At 45.1% G+C, this 17,260-nt stretch overlaps 2 protein-coding genes across 13 annotated transcripts in view; one reads left to right on the top strand and one right to left on the bottom strand.

The window, feature by feature from the left end:
- SETD5 (SET domain containing 5) overlaps positions 1–17,260 on the top strand; it is a 106,428-nt gene that overhangs the window by 86,286 nt on the left and 2,882 nt on the right. For all 12 annotated transcript variants that reach the window (XM_029050370.2, XM_029050373.2, XM_039910419.1 and 9 more), the window contains 5 exons: positions 3,626–3,755; positions 7,027–7,274; positions 10,155–10,211; positions 12,641–13,114; positions 15,309–15,610. In XM_029050370.2, coding sequence (XP_028906203.1) covers positions 3,626–3,755; positions 7,027–7,274; positions 10,155–10,211; positions 12,641–13,114; positions 15,309–15,610 — 1,211 coding nt within the window. The remainder of the gene's footprint in view (positions 1–3,625; positions 3,756–7,026; positions 7,275–10,154; positions 10,212–12,640; positions 13,115–15,308; positions 15,611–17,260) is intronic.
- LHFPL4 (LHFPL tetraspan subfamily member 4) overlaps positions 14,720–17,260 on the bottom strand; it is a 67,776-nt gene continuing 65,235 nt past the window's right edge. Inside the window, exon 3 of the mRNA XM_029050381.2 lies at positions 14,720–16,652. Coding sequence (XP_028906214.1) covers positions 16,621–16,652 — 32 coding nt within the window. The 3' untranslated portion in view covers positions 14,720–16,620. The remainder of the gene's footprint in view (positions 16,653–17,260) is intronic.

The raw sequence follows: 17,260 nt of genomic DNA, 5'->3' as shown, positions 1-17,260 counted from the left end.
ATAATGTCGTGACCACATAGGATGTTGTAGTTAAAGGTGATTAAATACTCATAAACAAATCAGGACAGAACGGGATCCTCCCGAGAGTTCTGCGGGGCTTAGGAGGTGAAGGTGTGGCCCTTTAAGAAAGACTGGCTAACCTAACTTAGTACAGTGCTTTACATACAGTAAGTGCTCAGTAAATACGACTGAATGAATCAAACTGGCAGAGCACCAATGTAACTCCTCTATATGAAAGGTCCCGGTGATGACTCTGGCAATAACAGACCAGATAATCTTACTCCTAATATGTGGCAATTTAGTAGACCCAACAACCTGTAGAGGGAAAAGACAATATGAGAAGCTGCGTGGCCTAGTGGAGAGAGCACGGGTCTGGGAGTCAGAGGGCCTGGGTTCTCATCCTGACTCTGTTGCTTGTCTGCTGTATGACCTTGGGCAAGTCATTTCCCTTCCTCTCTGGTTCATTTACCTCATCTGTAAAATGGATTAAATCCTTCTCCCTCCGATTTAGACCATGAGCCCCATGAGGGTCAAGGACTGTAGCTAACCGGATTAACTTGTATCTACCCCAGTGCTTAGTTCAGTGCCTGGCACATAGTAACCACTTAGCAAATACATTTAAAAAAAAGTTTTTCTAAGAGGAAATCACTGCTCACTAGTCACCTGGAGAAGATCAATAAACATGTGGGTAGAAGGGGAACTGTTTAACATAACATATTTAGATTTTCAGAAGAATTAGTCATTAAGAAGTCTAGATTGACATGGGCAGTGGCAGAAAGTTTTTGTCAGTGGTAGAAACAAAGGATAATAATAAGGCACCAGAATTTTTCTTGTTGGAGTGTAAATAGGGGTGTCCCTTAGGAAAGGGTGCTAGGACTGGTTTATTTAATATTTGCAGAAATAATCTGAAAGAAAGAATGCCCAGTGAAATCTTCAGGTTTGCAGATGATACTAAGCTCTTCTGAGTAAGGAATGGAAGTCTGAGGACTTAAGACAATTGGTTCCTGAAAACGAAATCTAAATTGGAACTAATTTTCTCAGAAGTCATAAATGAAGGATGGGTTCCCAAACCAAGATCAGAAACCCTGTAGTTCCCTAAATCACCCAGAATTGTATAATGAGTTCGTTACAGTTATGTATTTTAGATTGAATCAGAGAGGTTCCCCAATAAGGTAACTGACTAAACGTAATTAGAAGTAAAGTTGGCATGTTGACAGTTTGAGGTGACTCTGCCTGGCAGTCAGGTAACTCCCTTCCTTGGCCTCTACAGCTCTTCCCCACTCTACTCTTTAAACTATTCTTCCCCTCTCCCACCCCCCGAGCTCCCACCACTTCATGGCTTTGAAAATTGTTTACCCATGTCCTCTCGACTCCCATGCTCCCCACTGCCCGTGCTCTCTGAGCTGGTGCCATAAGGGAGATAATGTCAAAGCCGATGTGTGGAAAACTGAAACAGTATAAATTTAGAAATGTTGTAAGTGCCATTCACTGTAACTTGAAACATCTTAAGTTGAGGATTCCCTGAACTGATAGCTGCAGGAAGCTGCAGGAAGATGAGAGAAAGCTGCATGAGTAAGTAGAAAAACAGCAGATGAGCTTTAAGAAGAAAGGAAGAAGATACTGGTAGAGACCCAATGTTCCACATATTAACTGATCTTTCATATCTGCATTAAAAGGTAATCAGTCTTGATGGCTTATCTGCCCTCCAGTGTCATCCCCAAAATGTTTGGATATCAGAGTAATTGAGAAATCCAGTGTTTTATTTTCCAGTGTGATGGAGAAACTGTAGGACTTGTCCAAAATGCGTGAATTGGGTTTGTAAGAGCCAGCAGAGCCACAAGGGGTTAGATGGGGGTACGTCTACTGCCGATATGAAGGTGGACTCTGCCTATCATGATTGTTTAGCCTCATGATCTTAGGATTGTGCCTGGATCACTCTTAACACTCTCCTGAGATCTAGTTCTGTCCAGTTAGTAGACAGTCCCTTTCCCTTTTGAGGGTTCCAGAGTGGAAGTAGGCAGAATAAGTGGGAATATGAAAACCATTCCAATTCTGTCAGAGTAAATCATAGCGATGACAGGTAAGGCCTCTGGAGTCTATGGAGGGCATCTGTGCCCTGAGCATTGTTCAGTCCCAGGTAATTCATCCAAGCGGTAGCATTCTAGAGGTAAGAGTGGTGGTCTCCTCTTGGATCTTTGGAGACCAGTATCCAGAAAGGTAGGGCTATGAGTCAAATGACCTCTTAGGGCTCCCACTTTTTTTTTTTAAATGTATTACAGTGACAAGACATTATAGACTCCATTTTCTTGACAAAGTTTTCCTTGAGCTTCAGGGGGAAGATTTGAGAGAATTTATCTCTTTGATGAAGAGAACTTTTGTTGACTTGTGATTCTTGTTCTCTGAAGATGCAAAATGCTAATAATTCCCCTTTAAGAAGAAGAATAATGCCTTGGGATTGGAGGCTGTTTATCCAATTCCATCTGTCTGCTATCAAGGCAAAAAGCCACAGTGTGGTGCGATCCCACTTTGTATCTTAAGAGAATGCAAATTACAGTTAAGACACTTTGGGCAGGGAGCATGTCTACCACTGCTGTTATACACTCCCAAGTGCTTAGTACAGTGCTCTGCTCACAGGAAGCACTTAATAAACACCATTAATTGATTTGGTTTTTCCCCTTTTTTTTCTCTATAGGATCTGTCACTTTACTAGCCTACTCTATACAGCCTTTGCTGCCTGAGCCATTGCTCTAGCAGTGTGGTACTGATAAGAGGTGCTACAAGTTTCCATGCATGGTTAGAGAGCTTCCCTGGACAAACAGGCTGTTAGCCCTCCAACTTGTAATTTAAAAATTCTCTATGCTTTTTTTTCCCTTTTTATTTGGTTTCTGCAAAGAGTCATTTCTTCTGACATTGTCATTAGTCACGTCAAATTTCAGGTAGCTCTTGTCAGGAAGGAAAGATTAGGGTATTGCAGTTTAGAATGGAGGGGGCAGGAGCATATTTTGGGATCTTTAGAGACTGGTGTCCTCTCATCCAACTCCTCTTCCACCCCCTCGCCATTTTGAATCTCCTCCATTCCTCATTGAGCAGTTATCTGTCCCCCTGCATGGGGCAGGCAGTGTACCTGGATCTTTGTCCTTTTGCTTCATGTCTGCTTATTGCATACATCACTGCATACTGGAAGCTCATTGTGGGCGGGGACTGTATCTGCCAACTCTGTCGTATCGTACTCTCCCAAGCGCTTAGTACGGTGTTCTGCACACAGTAAGCGCTCAATAAATACCACTGATTGATTGAGAAGGGCAGGGGTCTCTAGTCAATTCCAAAGGTGCCCTCCACTCACTCCAGGCTAAACAAGAGGTTGTCAGTTGTCAGATGGTTTTGCCACTCGCTGGAAGTGAATGCTGTGGCTTTTTCCCCTGCCACAATCAGGAGTTGATTGTGTTTATGTGCATTTATATTTATCCAGGCCACGAGTATGGGTGATAAAAACGATAAGAGCTGATAAGAGTGTGTCCTGTATCTGTCGCTGCTTGCAGAGACTGGACTGAGTTAATAAGCATTGCGTAGGTGGAGATAAGAGTCTGGGTTATCATTGGCATTCACTGCACTTCTCCTGTTACAGCGTTGGTTGAAGCAAGCCTTAGAAGAAGGGATGGCTCAGACCTCATCTGTACCCCAAGAGAATAGAATCCAGCAACTTTACCAAAGCAATGAAAGCAGTAGCTCTTCAAGCATCAGCAAAGATACTGCAGGTATGTTTTTAGGAACGCTAATGAGAGTCCTAACCCCATCGAACTAGGCTCAGTGTTAAAAGTAGCTCAGGGAAGATCCAGGTAGTTACCTTGATTGATTATTGGTATGACAGAGAAGATTGTGAGCTGACAGAATTTGAGGAGAAATGGGTTTGGAACATGATCTTGAAAAGGGGGGGGGGGGGGCCCAGAGTCGCCATTCATCCCAATTTTTAGAGGACCGACCCCGGAACATCTTTAGAATCCATGCTTTCATAAGACCAATGTTAGTAATTCCCAAAATAGTGACTTTTTAAAGGCGACTCATGTTGGTGGGAGAAGCTAAGTCTGCTGCAAAAAGCAATAGCATATGTCCTTTGAGAGAGAAAGGGAAAGAGAGAGAGCGTGCGAGCACTCAGGTTCCCAGGACAACAGACAAAGAACTAGACAGTGTGTACAGATAAAAGAATTGGTTATAAAAAGGTTAGATGCATTTCGAGTGGGCAGAGAAGTAGGTTTAGGCTGTCTTTATCCATGGAAGAGCAAGGAAATTGATGCACCCCTCGAAAAGGACTGCATACATTCATTAAATTAAAGGTAGCCTAGCAGCACAGAATCCTGCGCAACATAAGCACTTAGCAAATTCTATTGATAATGAAGATGAGTAATCAGGATGCTATTGTCAAGCAGTAATCTTTCAGAGTAGCTCTGTGATTGATGTGAGCTTGTTTTGGAGAAAATTTGGCTTGAAGGGAGCCGGGAAAAGGCCCTTGAGCGGCAAGCAAGTCCATCCTCCTGTAACCAGGAAGGATTACACCTGAATCCTACAAAACAGATGGATGGACTGACAATTCTTAAAGGTGATAAATGTCCCCACAGATGGCTAGGGATACGAAAGATATGTTAACGAAGTTCCTCATCCAAGATTAATAACTGAAATTATATCTGGGTTCAAGATAAAATGGAGGCTGAAGAGATAGAAATAACCCAGAGACCAGATTTAGGTCATTGAGCGACAGATGGGGTATGCAGCTTGATCGAGATAAATGTAAAACCAGCATGCATCAGAAGCAAAAAAAAAAATTACCTAGCCTCCAGATTTGAAAGCTGATCTGGAGGTGGTTTGCGAAACACAATTCAGAGCAAAGCTACAGTGAGAGTTGATGGTTTGATCGGGGTTTCAGGCAGGCAAGCACATAAAACTGGTTCTTTTTTTTCCCCTGGTGGGCAGAGTGAGCCAACACCTTTTTTCTGCCCCATTCTGGGTGTTTGGGAGGCATAACATTGTTACTTATCTACCAACATAAGCGTGTACGGTGCTGTGCGATATAGGCCGAGCACAGTTCCTGCCCTGAAGAACTTGCCTAAACAAGAGAGAACAGAACAGGAACAATTCAGTGAACAGATATGCCTCACAACTTATGATCATACTTGTAGTTAGAATATTTCCCAGGGCAAGTGGGTTTTGCAAGAACTCTGCCTGTCTAACCAAGCAGTCGATCAGCGGTGTTTATTAAGCACTTACTATGTTGGAGAGCACTAGACTAAGCGTTTGGGAGAGTACAGTACAACAGAGTTGATAGAGGATGCCAGGAGCTTACAGTCTAGAGAGGATGTAAGATATTAAGATAAATTACAAATATGGACATAAGTGCTGCAGGGGGAAGGGGGGGAGATGAATATCAAGTGCTTAAAGGGTACAGATCCAAGGGCATAGGCGACACAGAAGGGAGAGGGAGTCGGGGAGATGAGAGTTTAGTCGGGGAAGGCCCCTTGGAGGAGATGGGATTTGAATAAGACTTTAAAGGTGGGAAAAGTGGTGGACTGTCATAAATGGAGTGGGAGGGAGTTCCAGGCCATGGGCAGGATATGGACAAGGGGTCAGCAGTACCATTAGATGATATGCTCCTTCATGAGGAGAGGTGGCCAGTGGAAGCTGTTAATTGGGGGGAGGCCACCCCAGGTATAAGGAGCAAATGTATAATGCCTTCTGAGCGGAAATGAAAAAAACCAAGAAGCAGGTGTGAAGGAAATTTGAAACTCTGCATGAAGAAACCTCTGAGGGCTAAGGGCAAAGATTTAACAACGTAGAGCAAACAAAACAAGGCTCTACTCTCTGATCTTCTTAGTAGACATGGAGAAGTTGGATCGGGAAGGATTTCAATCAGGGTAGGTGAAAACAGAGCACTAATTCAGGTTTCCATTTGGGTAAGCTTGTGGGCAGGAAATATGTCTGTTATGTTGTACTCTCTTAAGCGCTTAGTAATAATAATAATAATGCTATTTGTTAAGCGCTTACTATGTGCCAGGCATTGTACTAAGTGCTGGGTTGGATAATATAGTGCTCTGCACACAGTAAGTACTCAGTAAATACAAGTGATGGATTGATTGGTAATACACAGAGAACAGAAGATTCTGCAGTCAGAGCCCATTTGGGATGCTGGTTGTAATAATAAGGGCGGATTCCTCAAAGGCATGATTGCCATGAAAGAAGGAGCAGAGGAGAGCATCACAAAGAACACCAAATGAAATTAGTTATCAAGAAAGTGTAGGAAATTCAGATTATTCTTGTTGGGAAAGAGCTGATAACCAAATTACAGTTCCTTTGAGGAAGAGAGGGAGAGAGATGAGAAGTTTGGTGAAACCATTTCCAACCTAATAGCTTTTCAAACAGAGGAACGCAGACTGAAGCTGAAGAGCTCAGTGGAAATCACAAAATCAGGCAGAACTCTTCTGCTCAAAGTGGAGAAAAATCAACAACCACAGAATGAATCACCAGGGAAGGTGATAAAAGAGAAGAACATAAATGTATTCAGAAGGCACTGACTAAAGGGAGAACATGGTGCATATATGGAGGCTCGAAAAGTACTGTGGCTTTGTAGGTAGAGACAGGTTGTAATTTGGGGGTATGGATAGAGTGAGGAGCTTAGAATAATGGGTCATGACTCTTAAAAGGGCCAGAATTTTTTTTGGGTTCTTGGTGTATTGCAGATTTGACCTGGTAGGATTGAGTGAATTGATTAAACCCCACTCCACTCCCTCACCCCAGGGTTAGAGACAGGATAGGTTTGAAATGTCTCATGGAAGAGAGGGAATGGTTTGAAAGTGATAGCGGTAAATGTAAATAAAGAGGGGACGGATTTCAGCTGGCAAGGGGGAGCTGCAATATGAGTCTGGGTACTTGGCAGGGAAGGATTTAAGAGGTACTGTGGGTTGGAAATTAATGGCTTTATTGCAGATTCTCCTGTTAAGCTACGGTTTCAAACTCTCATCCAAGCTTTGTATTTCACAGACTTACTGAGCCCAATAAAGCGATGGAAGTCTCGCTATCTGAAGGAGCAGAACGTTGCCAAGTTACTGAGGCCTCTAACTCCAATCATATCTCCCATCCCTTCCATTCGTGGCTCGCTAAGCTCACAGCTTACCACACCCAGCTCGGCCTTTCCAGGAGTGGAGAATTGTCGGAATGGAACTGATCTAATGTTCTCACCAGCTCAAATTCTTGCTTCTAGTCGCTGCAATACTCCACTTCAATTTGAGGTGATTTAGGTTTAAGTGCTGGCATGTAAAGTGTGAAGATGATGGTAATGTGCATTGCAAGCCATTCCAGTTACAGTTACTGCAAATGTTGCTCCCGTGCTCTCCAAAACAGTGTTCAGTGGTGCCACTGCCCTTCTCAGATTAACATTCCACATAGCTCTGGGCAGTTACGTTCTTTTTGAAGTGAGTCTAAAAAATAAGGATCACTGTCGAAAAATGAGGGGTGCTCAGAAATTCTTTTACTTTAGCAGTCTTGAAAACCAGACCTGAATGCAGGGCAGTTTGTTTCTCTGCCAGGTCTAAATACAGTGTCCGGAAGCTGAATGAATTCTACCCTTCCATTCAGAAGAATCTTATGGTGTTTGAGAATGAATAGACTATCACTCTCTCTCTCTCTCTCTCTCTCACACACACACACACATACACACACACATACACACACACACTCCCCGCCTCCTTCTCTTCTCTCTCTGCTCCCCTTCCTTCTCCCCCTGAGATATTGTTTGGGAGATATTAAATTCCTTTACTATTTCAGAAGTGTTTTCTTTCTGGAAAGTAGTTTGGCTTGAATTCTTGGGAACTTCAGGTACCAGTATGATCAATTCAAGAAAAAACTCATTCTGGTATTTGGTCAGATTCATAAGGGAGTGACTTTAAATATGAGCACCACAGCACAGGTTTATTACTTTGCCCAGAGATTCTTTTGCCTAGAACCCCTACCCGCCAAAGGTATTTGTGAGTTTCCCAAAAACATATTGTTACCCCAGACTTTTACTCAGAATTGAAGAGCTGCTCCTGGAGATCCAGATAAGAGATCCTCTAATTAGAATTTGATCAGACTAGGAAGACTCCTCCCACTCTTTATCCTGACTCAAGGTGAAATATGAGACCTTATTCTGTAGTAAAAATGATCATTCCAGCTGCACCTTTTTTTATTCTCATTTTGATTTTTATTTCTCCTGGACGTCTCACCATGTGGATCTGCCTATATTTAAAGGCCGGCATGGAGGACAAGTTCCCATGAATTTTGGCATTAAAACCTTAATCTACTTCATGACCTCATTTGTACTTTTTACATTTAGCAGGGCCTTTTTGTGTTTTAAGCCCTGCTGTTGGTCCAATGTAAAGAGCACCACTCTGGGAATTGAGAAATCCAGGTTCTAGTCCTGGCTCTGCCTGCTGGATCTAGGCCATCAGTGGGGAAATTTTCTGACTGAAAGAACCTCGAGGTGGACAGACCCAGCAGGATTCCCAGAAAACTGCCAGCTAATGTGGGCTGCAAAGACCGTGGCAGCTTCCAAACTGTAATCACCTGCCGGGCTGTGGTGCTATGGCACAACATCGGCCTTATGCTGCAGTCACTCTGACCCTAAATGAGTCCTGCCTGTTAAAACACCCACACACCCACCCACCTCCCCCACCTTTGGCAGACACTTCTCAATGTGCTGTCTCCCTGCCCGCCTACTCGCTCATTGCACTTTGTGCTCCAGCGGAAACGTGACTGGCAGGGTCGAGAGCATGCCAGTGGCATTGTGTAAAAGTACCAGCACGAGGATCCATTCCTCTGTGCAGGTTCTCTGGACCCAGGCTGGTCTATCCTCCCCAAAGGGAGACTGCATCTGTTTTGAATAAATGCATCCCAGATTAACTGATCTTCTAGGCAGTTTTCCTTGCCCTTTCAACATAAGAAAGAGGTTGTTGATCTGTTAGGCTTACACAACCCAATTGTTTTTAACTAGAAATAAGATGGATTGCAAGTGAAAGAATGTAAAAAGGGGCTTTTGCCCATTGTGTTCATCAGATTATGGACCTTGTTGAATGCCACGTTTAAGGAATTATCTCCTGCTTGCGTTTGCTTTTTAGGTTCCTTGCCACGTGAGCTCCAGTGGGCTCTTTGATGAGTCCCCCTGGGAATTCTTATTGACTAGATTTTAAGCCAGCTGATTCAATTCTTGCTAAATCTGGCTTCACTCAATTCATTTGCACTTGGAGGCCGACTCCTCAGCTAGTAACATGATTTTTTTCCCCAATATTAATCCGCTTGAGGAGTACTCCAGCCATTTTTCCCTTCCCTCCAATTTTGGTGGTACCCCAACATTCAAGAACCTTGTTTCTCCGGCCAAAGGAGAATCGAGCCCATGCGGAAAGAAGTTTTTCTTGTCTCAGACCCAGCAGACATATCAGCCGTTGAGAATTTCAGGACCCTGATTTTAACTGTAGCCAGTTTCCTTGATCCTACTTGTTAGGACCCCAATTTTTACTGGGCATTCTGAGAACTAACTTGGGAATTGGGTGGGAATTCATACTTCTCCATGTTAGCAGTAGTTTGGAATCATAACCCCTCATTCCATCCCCTGCTCCACCTAAGACAAGGATTGGAAAAAAACAAAACACATTTTGTGTTGTGTTCTTGTTAGGAGTGTGTCAGTGAGAGCAGAGCACTTTACCAATGATCTAAAATCTAATAGAACATGAGCTTTTGGAGAATTAAAGCTTTTTCTCATATGTAAAGCCAAGTTTCCCTGCAGCCTTTTCCATGTGACTGTGCTGATTGCTTGCCCTATGTGGATTCTCCATTTTCTCGTGCTTGTCCCGTGAGCAGCATCTGGACTACAAAGAAATAGATTCTTACTCTGCTCCCTCTCTTCCTGTCTCTAGTTTGAATACCAAGTTGTAGCCTGAAACTGCACTAACACTGAAATACTACGAGATGCCTTGAAAAACATCTCGATACCCAGAGTCACTCTTAACCGTTGAGAATGTCCTCAGTGGTTCCTTATGTGTTCTGTTTAGGAAGTCTGTGGCTAACTTCTATTCTCATTTTTATTTTGCTGCTTGTCTTTAAATAAATGAATAACAAAATGCTTTTCCCTCCTCTAGAACATATCCTCCCCTGAGAGTTCCCCTGCGCATAGGCCCGCGCCCCTGTCACCTGAGGTAGTTATCTCACCATCTCAATCGCACTTGGAGGCTGAGAGTGAGTGTGCATGAGTGTGAACCTGAGTCTGTGGGGAAAGGGGGAGAGGGGCTGGAGGGTGACTGATAGTTCACAGTAAGGCTATTGAATTGTAGAATGGATGACTGCTTGGAAGTATCAAAATGTAGACAAGGGGAAAATGAAGTGTATGTGTTGTTTGCATGGGGGATGGTGATGGACAGGAATTGGACCAGACTAATCACCCTGTAAGGAATGGCATGGGGGCAGGGCTGGGGGGGAGGTGCGGGGCGGGGGAGATAGGAGGAGAGACAAACAAGGCAGGTGTGGATATGGAAGCCAGATTTGGGGATAAATACGAAAAGTCACAAACGGAGTCTTAAAAAAAAGAAATCTGAGCTACGTCTTGACTGAGGTTTTTCTCTTAGGCTAGATAATGAAGGGGCATCTTGAGCTGCTTGCCTCTTCCGGATCCCAGGAGCAATAGCCCTGACTGCCCACAGCTGTGGACCTCTCCCACATGATGATTAGAGAAGCAGGGTGGCCTAGTGGAAAGAGCACGGGCCTGGGAGTCAGGAGGACTTGGGTTCTAATCCTCACTCCATCACAAAACTGCTCTGTGACCTTGAGCAATTCACTTCACTTCTCTGGACCTCAGTTCCCTCATCTGCCAAATGGGAATGTAATATCCTTTTCCCCTCCTACTTAGACTTATGAGCCCCATATAGGACTTGACAACCTTGTATCTATCCTAACACTTTGTACAGTGCTTGGCACATAGTAAGCACCTAACAAAGAAAAAACGCAATTTTTACGGATCAAGCAGTTTGATGAGAAAGGGAAACTATTATTATCACTATTATTATTAACAATTCTGGTATTTCTTAAGGGTTTACTATGTTCCAAGTGCCGTACTAAGCAATGGGGTAGATACAAGATAATTAGGTTGGATACAATCCTTGCCTCACCGGGGACTCACAGTCTAAAGTTGCATTTGATCCCCATTTTATGGATGAGGAAACTGAGGCCCAGAGAAGTTAAGTGGTTTGCCCAAAGTCACAGAGCAAACCAGTGGCAGAGTCAGGATTAGAACCCAAGTCTTCTGATTCCCAGGCCCATGCTCTTTCCACTGGGCCACAATGCTTCCCAATCATGTAATAAGTACTTGAATTGAAACCTCCCCATAATGAGCAATGAGTCAGTCAAATATTTATGGAGGTCCCCCAAGGATACACAGAACTGCCCTCAGGTAGCTCACATGTCAGTAGAGGAAAGGTTTCACCTGCTATCATTTAACCTCACCCCTCATTATAAGAAGTGGTTTGGGAGCGTCTTGTACATTACCCTTACACAACTGCTCAATAACCCTGTAGATGATGATGATGATGTTGATTCACCCCATTTGACAGAGTGGACATATGAGTGCCGTGATCACAGAATCCCCAAATCTAAAGCCCAGGGCCAGGCACATCATGCAGTAGCTTCTGAATCCAGGAGGTTGGACTACAACGGCAAGGAGGATCTACAAAGAGCTGCTCTCCTTTGTCAGTGTTGAAATTTAGTGTCTGGGACTGGTACTTTTGAGGGAGTGAAGATGACAGAGGCATAGTTCAGAAATTCTTCACTTAGTAATACCCCGGGAGTTACATTAGTTTACCCAGTGCTGAGAGCCTGTTGGCACTCTGGAGAGAATGTAGTCCTGTCTTGATTGCAGCAGTGAACTGAGTCCATCGCAGGTGGAGCTGATAGGAAAGACTCTGAAATCTGGTTGGGGCTTGAGTGGGCTCTGGTATTGGTCTTCTAATGTGGTGGCATGGTAGCATGGCAAGAAAAGTCAAGAATTGAATGGTCAGAAGCTTGGATGTAAGATGACCTGCTTCGCAGGGAAAATGAATGCGTAATAATGACTGAAGGAATTGCCGGTTGGAGATCTTTAATTATCACTTATCTTATTGTACTATAAAATCCTCTTCTTTACTTCTCCTCACCTTCTCTCCTTTACCTTCCATTCCCAAGTAAGTATTCATTCAGAAGTGAGTGCACTAGGAGCCTTTATCTTAAGAAACAGGTCTCACTTCTGTAACATGCTTGGGACTCAGACAATTCCCTCACTTAACTGCAGGATGACTCTGCATTGTCGTATGCAGACAAGATAATTACATTTGGCTCATTCTGTAACCCTTAATTTCCCAACCCTTGCACCCTGGAAAGATGTAAAACAGAGTAGGGAAAAGCCTGAAAGTCCTATAGTTGCCTGGTCTTTGTGAACTGTTGTCAAGTGGAGTGCTTACAGATAGTAATGATTTTATCCTCTCCACCTTCTGTCCCCATTCATTTTCTCCCAATTCTACCCTGTGATTCCCCCTTGCCTTCTCCTCCTCTCACTTTTTCCTCCCTCTCCTACCCCATGTCTTTGGTTTTGTCTTTCCAGGCTCTTCCTCAAAAGAAGCAGCATTTGACAAAGGTAGCATTTCTGAAATCCAACACTAAAGACTGCCTGGAGAAACTGGCCCTACCCCACCCAGGGCCAGCCGACCTTGTTCTTCAGCTCTCTACCGCTTCTACTGCAGAGTCCATCGTCTTGGGAAAGAGTGGAGGTGTAGAACCGATCCTTGTGAAAAACTCAGACCTGGCTGTTCGGACGGAGTTTAATTTAATGTATGCCTTCTCGCCTTTGAACGCTATGCCTCGACCAGATGGATTGTTGCGAGGCTCTCCCCAGGTGGGAGATAGAAAGCCTTTCATTTCTGACAGAGGATACTGTGGCTCTCCTGCAGAAGGCTATTCCAGCAGATACGAACACTTTCTTCTTAAAGGGACATCGTATGGATCCCTGTCTCCATTCAGCGAGAGAGCCTTTGAAGGACTCAAGTCTGTCCCCCAGAACCCACCTCAGAAGAAAAAGGCCAGTATTTCCCTTTGCTGCTTCCTTTGAACGATAATCTAATATAGGCTGTAGGCAGTTGGGTTCTCCCCTCCCCCTGCCCCATCCCACCCCACCCAGCACTGCAAGTCGGGAGATGGTTATTGAGGCCCCATAGGGCTCTCAGGCACTACCCTTCAGGTTCCCGGGAAGGTATAGGAACAGTCACTGCTGCCTTAAAGAGGGGAAGCGAGACCAGCAAACCTGCCCAATCAAAGTAAATAAAGTAATTACAAGAGTGAGTTAAGGGGGAGGAGGAAATTAAGGATTGTTGCTGGCAGATGGTTGGATTAATCAGAAAGTAGCTCCTGGAGGAGGGGGCCCCCGAGCAACAATTTCCACAAGAGGAAGGAGAGGCTGTGTGGTGGACTGAAAACGGGAGGTGGTTACCAGCGACGGAAGGGACAACTTCAGCACAGGCTTGGAGATGGCAGCAGGAGGCTTCAGGCAGGGTAAGAGGGGACTCCCATGAAGGAACCCTGGCAGTAAGGGAGAACCTGGGCTGGAGCACTGAGAATGGCAAAAGCCGATCTGGCAGCCGAGATCCCAAAACCGTGTAATGAAGAATCTGTACCATTTTTTTTTTACCCAGCTCACTACAGACATCTCCTTATGCTGTGCCATATCCCTTCTCTGAAATTTGTCTTAATGCCTGTCTCCCCCAACTGTACTGTAAGCTCCTTGTGGGCCAGGAGTCATGTCTGCCGACTTATTGTCTCGTGCCCTCCCAGGGGCTTAATACAGCACTTCGCAAACAGCCAGCGCTCAGTAAATACCATCGATTGGATACGTGAAGGAACCTGGCCTAGCGGATCTTTATTTGGCCCAGTCTTGCTAACCTCACTGCCAATATTTCACAAATGTTTAGAAAGCAATACCATTCTCAGGTTACAGCTCTAAAAACTCCAAATCTGCAGGACTCATTTTTGTGCCTTATGCCTTCAGGCCTTATTTAGTCACTCCACATCTTCATCCATGTGCTACCATTTCCCAATTAGTGGAAAGAAAAGAAAGGGGGAAAAAAAAGACCATTTGTATTGTAGGGGGTTTTATAATCAGGGGAAAAAGGCAATGGGGTCTTGCCCCCTTTTCTTTCCTTTGGCCTGCCAGGTGGGAGCAGAGGTGCTCTCTCAGAGGAACTCCCATTGGCACACCTGTGTGGGGCCAGGCGAGGCGGAGAGTGACTCAGCACTGGAGGACCAGATTCCTTCTGGCAAGAAGCTGGGAAGTGGGGAGCCGTGTGAATGGAATGTCCAGGAGGCTCCACCCAGTCCGGTTTGTCCTGGACCCCACACTCCCTCAGGACCAGCCCAGAGGATAGAACAGGGCAGGGCAGGAGACCCTGCTCGAGCAGAGGCTTGGGAGAGATCATGACCAGTGCTGCACATGCAACTGCACAGCCAGGGTTAATGTGCACGTGGAAAGAGTGTGGCAGGGCTGGTGTGGATTGGCTCCACCTTGATCTTTTTCAGTCAGTCACAAGGTTACTGAAGTTCACGCTCTCACTCATGCGCACTTCTGACTCAGGAAGTCTGAAGGGAGGCATACCAGACCATTGAGGGTAAAGAAGAGGGAAAATGAGAAAACTCAGATGTATGGGATTTATTTAGAACCACAGGTGAGAGACCAGTGAGTGAAAGTGATAGCGACAGCTGAGTCAGACGTGGTCCTTTTAGTCAACTTTCAGGTGCAAGAGAGATTGTCTTGTTACTATCAGGATCTCCCAATTCTAGACCACAGTCCTGCTGACTCACAAACAGGTCATTTGCTCCACCTGTCCCACAGTTTACCCAAGTGTTCAGGAGAAATGTCTCTCATTTACCTCATTTAGGAGTTATTGAGGGGTGTGCAAAGATTGAACACTTTGCACTGAATCTTTCGTTCGGTTCTGAGAATCGTCTGTTTTTTGAATTTGGAAAACACTCCATTACTCATCTTTTCTTGCCCATTTCCTGGTGCTTGTTCCCGAGTCCTAAATTCAGATGCCGGGAGTTACCACCACCCTCTCTCTTTGGGCCTCTGGGTTGCCTCCGGAACCACTCTGTAGCGCAATCTAGCTTTGCAAGCTTTGTTCTCAAGTGTCTTGTTTCTCTCTCATTTTTATCGCTACACTAGATAGGGATCTCCGACTTGGAAGTCTTTACCTTAAAAGCTATGTTTCTTTGTTCCCTTTCAGGTTTCTCTGCTGGAGTATCGTAAACGAAAACAGGAAGCCAAGGAGAGCACTTCTTGTTTGGGAGGTGATTCTGTACCATGTACAGGAACTCCCACTCGGCAAGGCAGCAATAGCTCGGTGTCTGACGCTGACACCTTTGGAATGCAGGGATCTTTCGTCCGAGCCCCAACATCTCCTCATTGCAGCTTATCCCCATCATATCCCTCAGTGCCCCAGGTAGAGGAGACAAACCTATCAGAGGTCAGGGGCACTCCTCCCTCCTCGTCTCACAGCAAACCTCAAGAGAATATCAGCAGCAGATGGTAAGGCCTTTAGGAAGATTTATTTTTGATCCGTAGTCATCGTACTCTGTATGGAAGAATGAATCATTCTAGCCCAATATGGAGGGGCTGAGCTAGAAAGTTGTCGCAAAATGTTCTAGCCCAACCCAGTGCAATATTCCTTTCTCTAGAGCTGCATAAACAAGCGGTAAAAGTGTGGGTTCGGGAGTCGGTGGCCTTTGAGGCCACCCCAGTGCTGGGCATCATCAGGAAAGGGGCAGAAAGGCAGAGTTTTGCCACCATGTAGAATAATGGTTCACCTGCACCTGGAGGAAGGACTGATGGCAGTTCGGGTTGTGGCATCTCAAGAAAGACATACTAGAGCCGGAGAGGGCAGAGAGAAGGACAACCAGGGTAGCCGGGGGTGGGGAGGGGGAAAAGCTTCCCTAGGAGGAGAGACTGAAGCAGTTAGGACTTTTTGGTCTGGACAGGTGCTGGCCAAAAAGGGGCGTGATTGCAGTCTCTAAAATCGCGTGTGGGCCCAACAAACATGGAGTGGATGTGCACCAAGTCCCGCAGTCCCAGGGAGCTTGAAGGGGGTAGACTGAAAACAAATAAGAAATGTGTCTTCCTCCAGAGGGAGGTGAGCTATGGAATTGATTACCACAGGAAGTTGGACAGGCCAGAAAAAATAGCAGTCAGTTCAAGAGGGAGTCAAATAAATTCACGGATGAGCAGTTGGAGGCGGAGGTTCTGGGATGGTAGCTGGTCGGTACCTGCGTGTTAGGATGGCTGTCACGTAAGGCAACCGTCACCACGATTCCTCAAAGCTTCTTGTTACCACTGTCGAAGACAAAACGATGGGCTGGCTGGACCATTGCTCTGACGCAGTAGTGGCATAGCGTAGGTTCTTAATGCTTGGTCTTTGTCACGTGGGCCCCAAAATGTGCCTGTCCGGGGGCCTCGTTTTTCTAGGTCCGTTGGTGCTCTTGACTTAGTTTTGTTTAATTGAAGATTGGTGGGAGGCTTGCAAGTCCTTGCCTTTTAACTCTTTAACCTGCTGGCTTCTTTCCACTTGGCATAACTGGAAGAAATAATGGGAACAACATATAATAGGGCTACTATACATCCCTGAAAAGCAAATGCCCATGAGCAACACCATTACGAAGGGCTGGAGATGGATCATCTAACAGCCTTAACTTTTTCCTCTATATTCCTAACTTTCTTTCTCTTACTATGGTCTCGCTTTGGGCCACTCTTCCAGGAATTTGCCCAAACCCTTCTTGAACCTACTAATACTTTCAGGCTGCACTACTTTCTTGTGGGAATTAATTCCATACATTTACCACTCAAAACCACCCACCCTGTGAAGAAATGCTTCTTTTTGTTTATTTTGAGCCTCCCACCTTCACATTTCAAATGGAAAAGGCACCGCTTCCTGGTGTTTGGGGATTTGGTGAACAGCCATTCACCCTGTCCACCTACTTCATGATTTGGGGATTTCAATCATGTCCCGTCTCAGCTTTTGTCTTTGTAGCCTGAAGAAGCCGAATCTTTTCAGTATGTCCCTGTAGGGAAGCTGCTCCATGCCCCTGGTCTTCCCAGGAGCCCTTCTGCAGCTCGAACACATCCTTCTAAGATGTGGGAATCAAAACTGTACACAGAATTCCCAAAAGCAAGGGCTCTGTCCAG

Source organism: Ornithorhynchus anatinus, chromosome X1 (assembly GCF_004115215.2).
Source record: "Ornithorhynchus anatinus isolate Pmale09 chromosome X1, mOrnAna1.pri.v4, whole genome shotgun sequence".
In the NCBI taxonomy this organism is placed as follows: domain Eukaryota; kingdom Metazoa; phylum Chordata; class Mammalia; order Monotremata; family Ornithorhynchidae; genus Ornithorhynchus; species Ornithorhynchus anatinus.
This window is presented reverse-complemented; position numbering and strand designations above follow the sequence as displayed.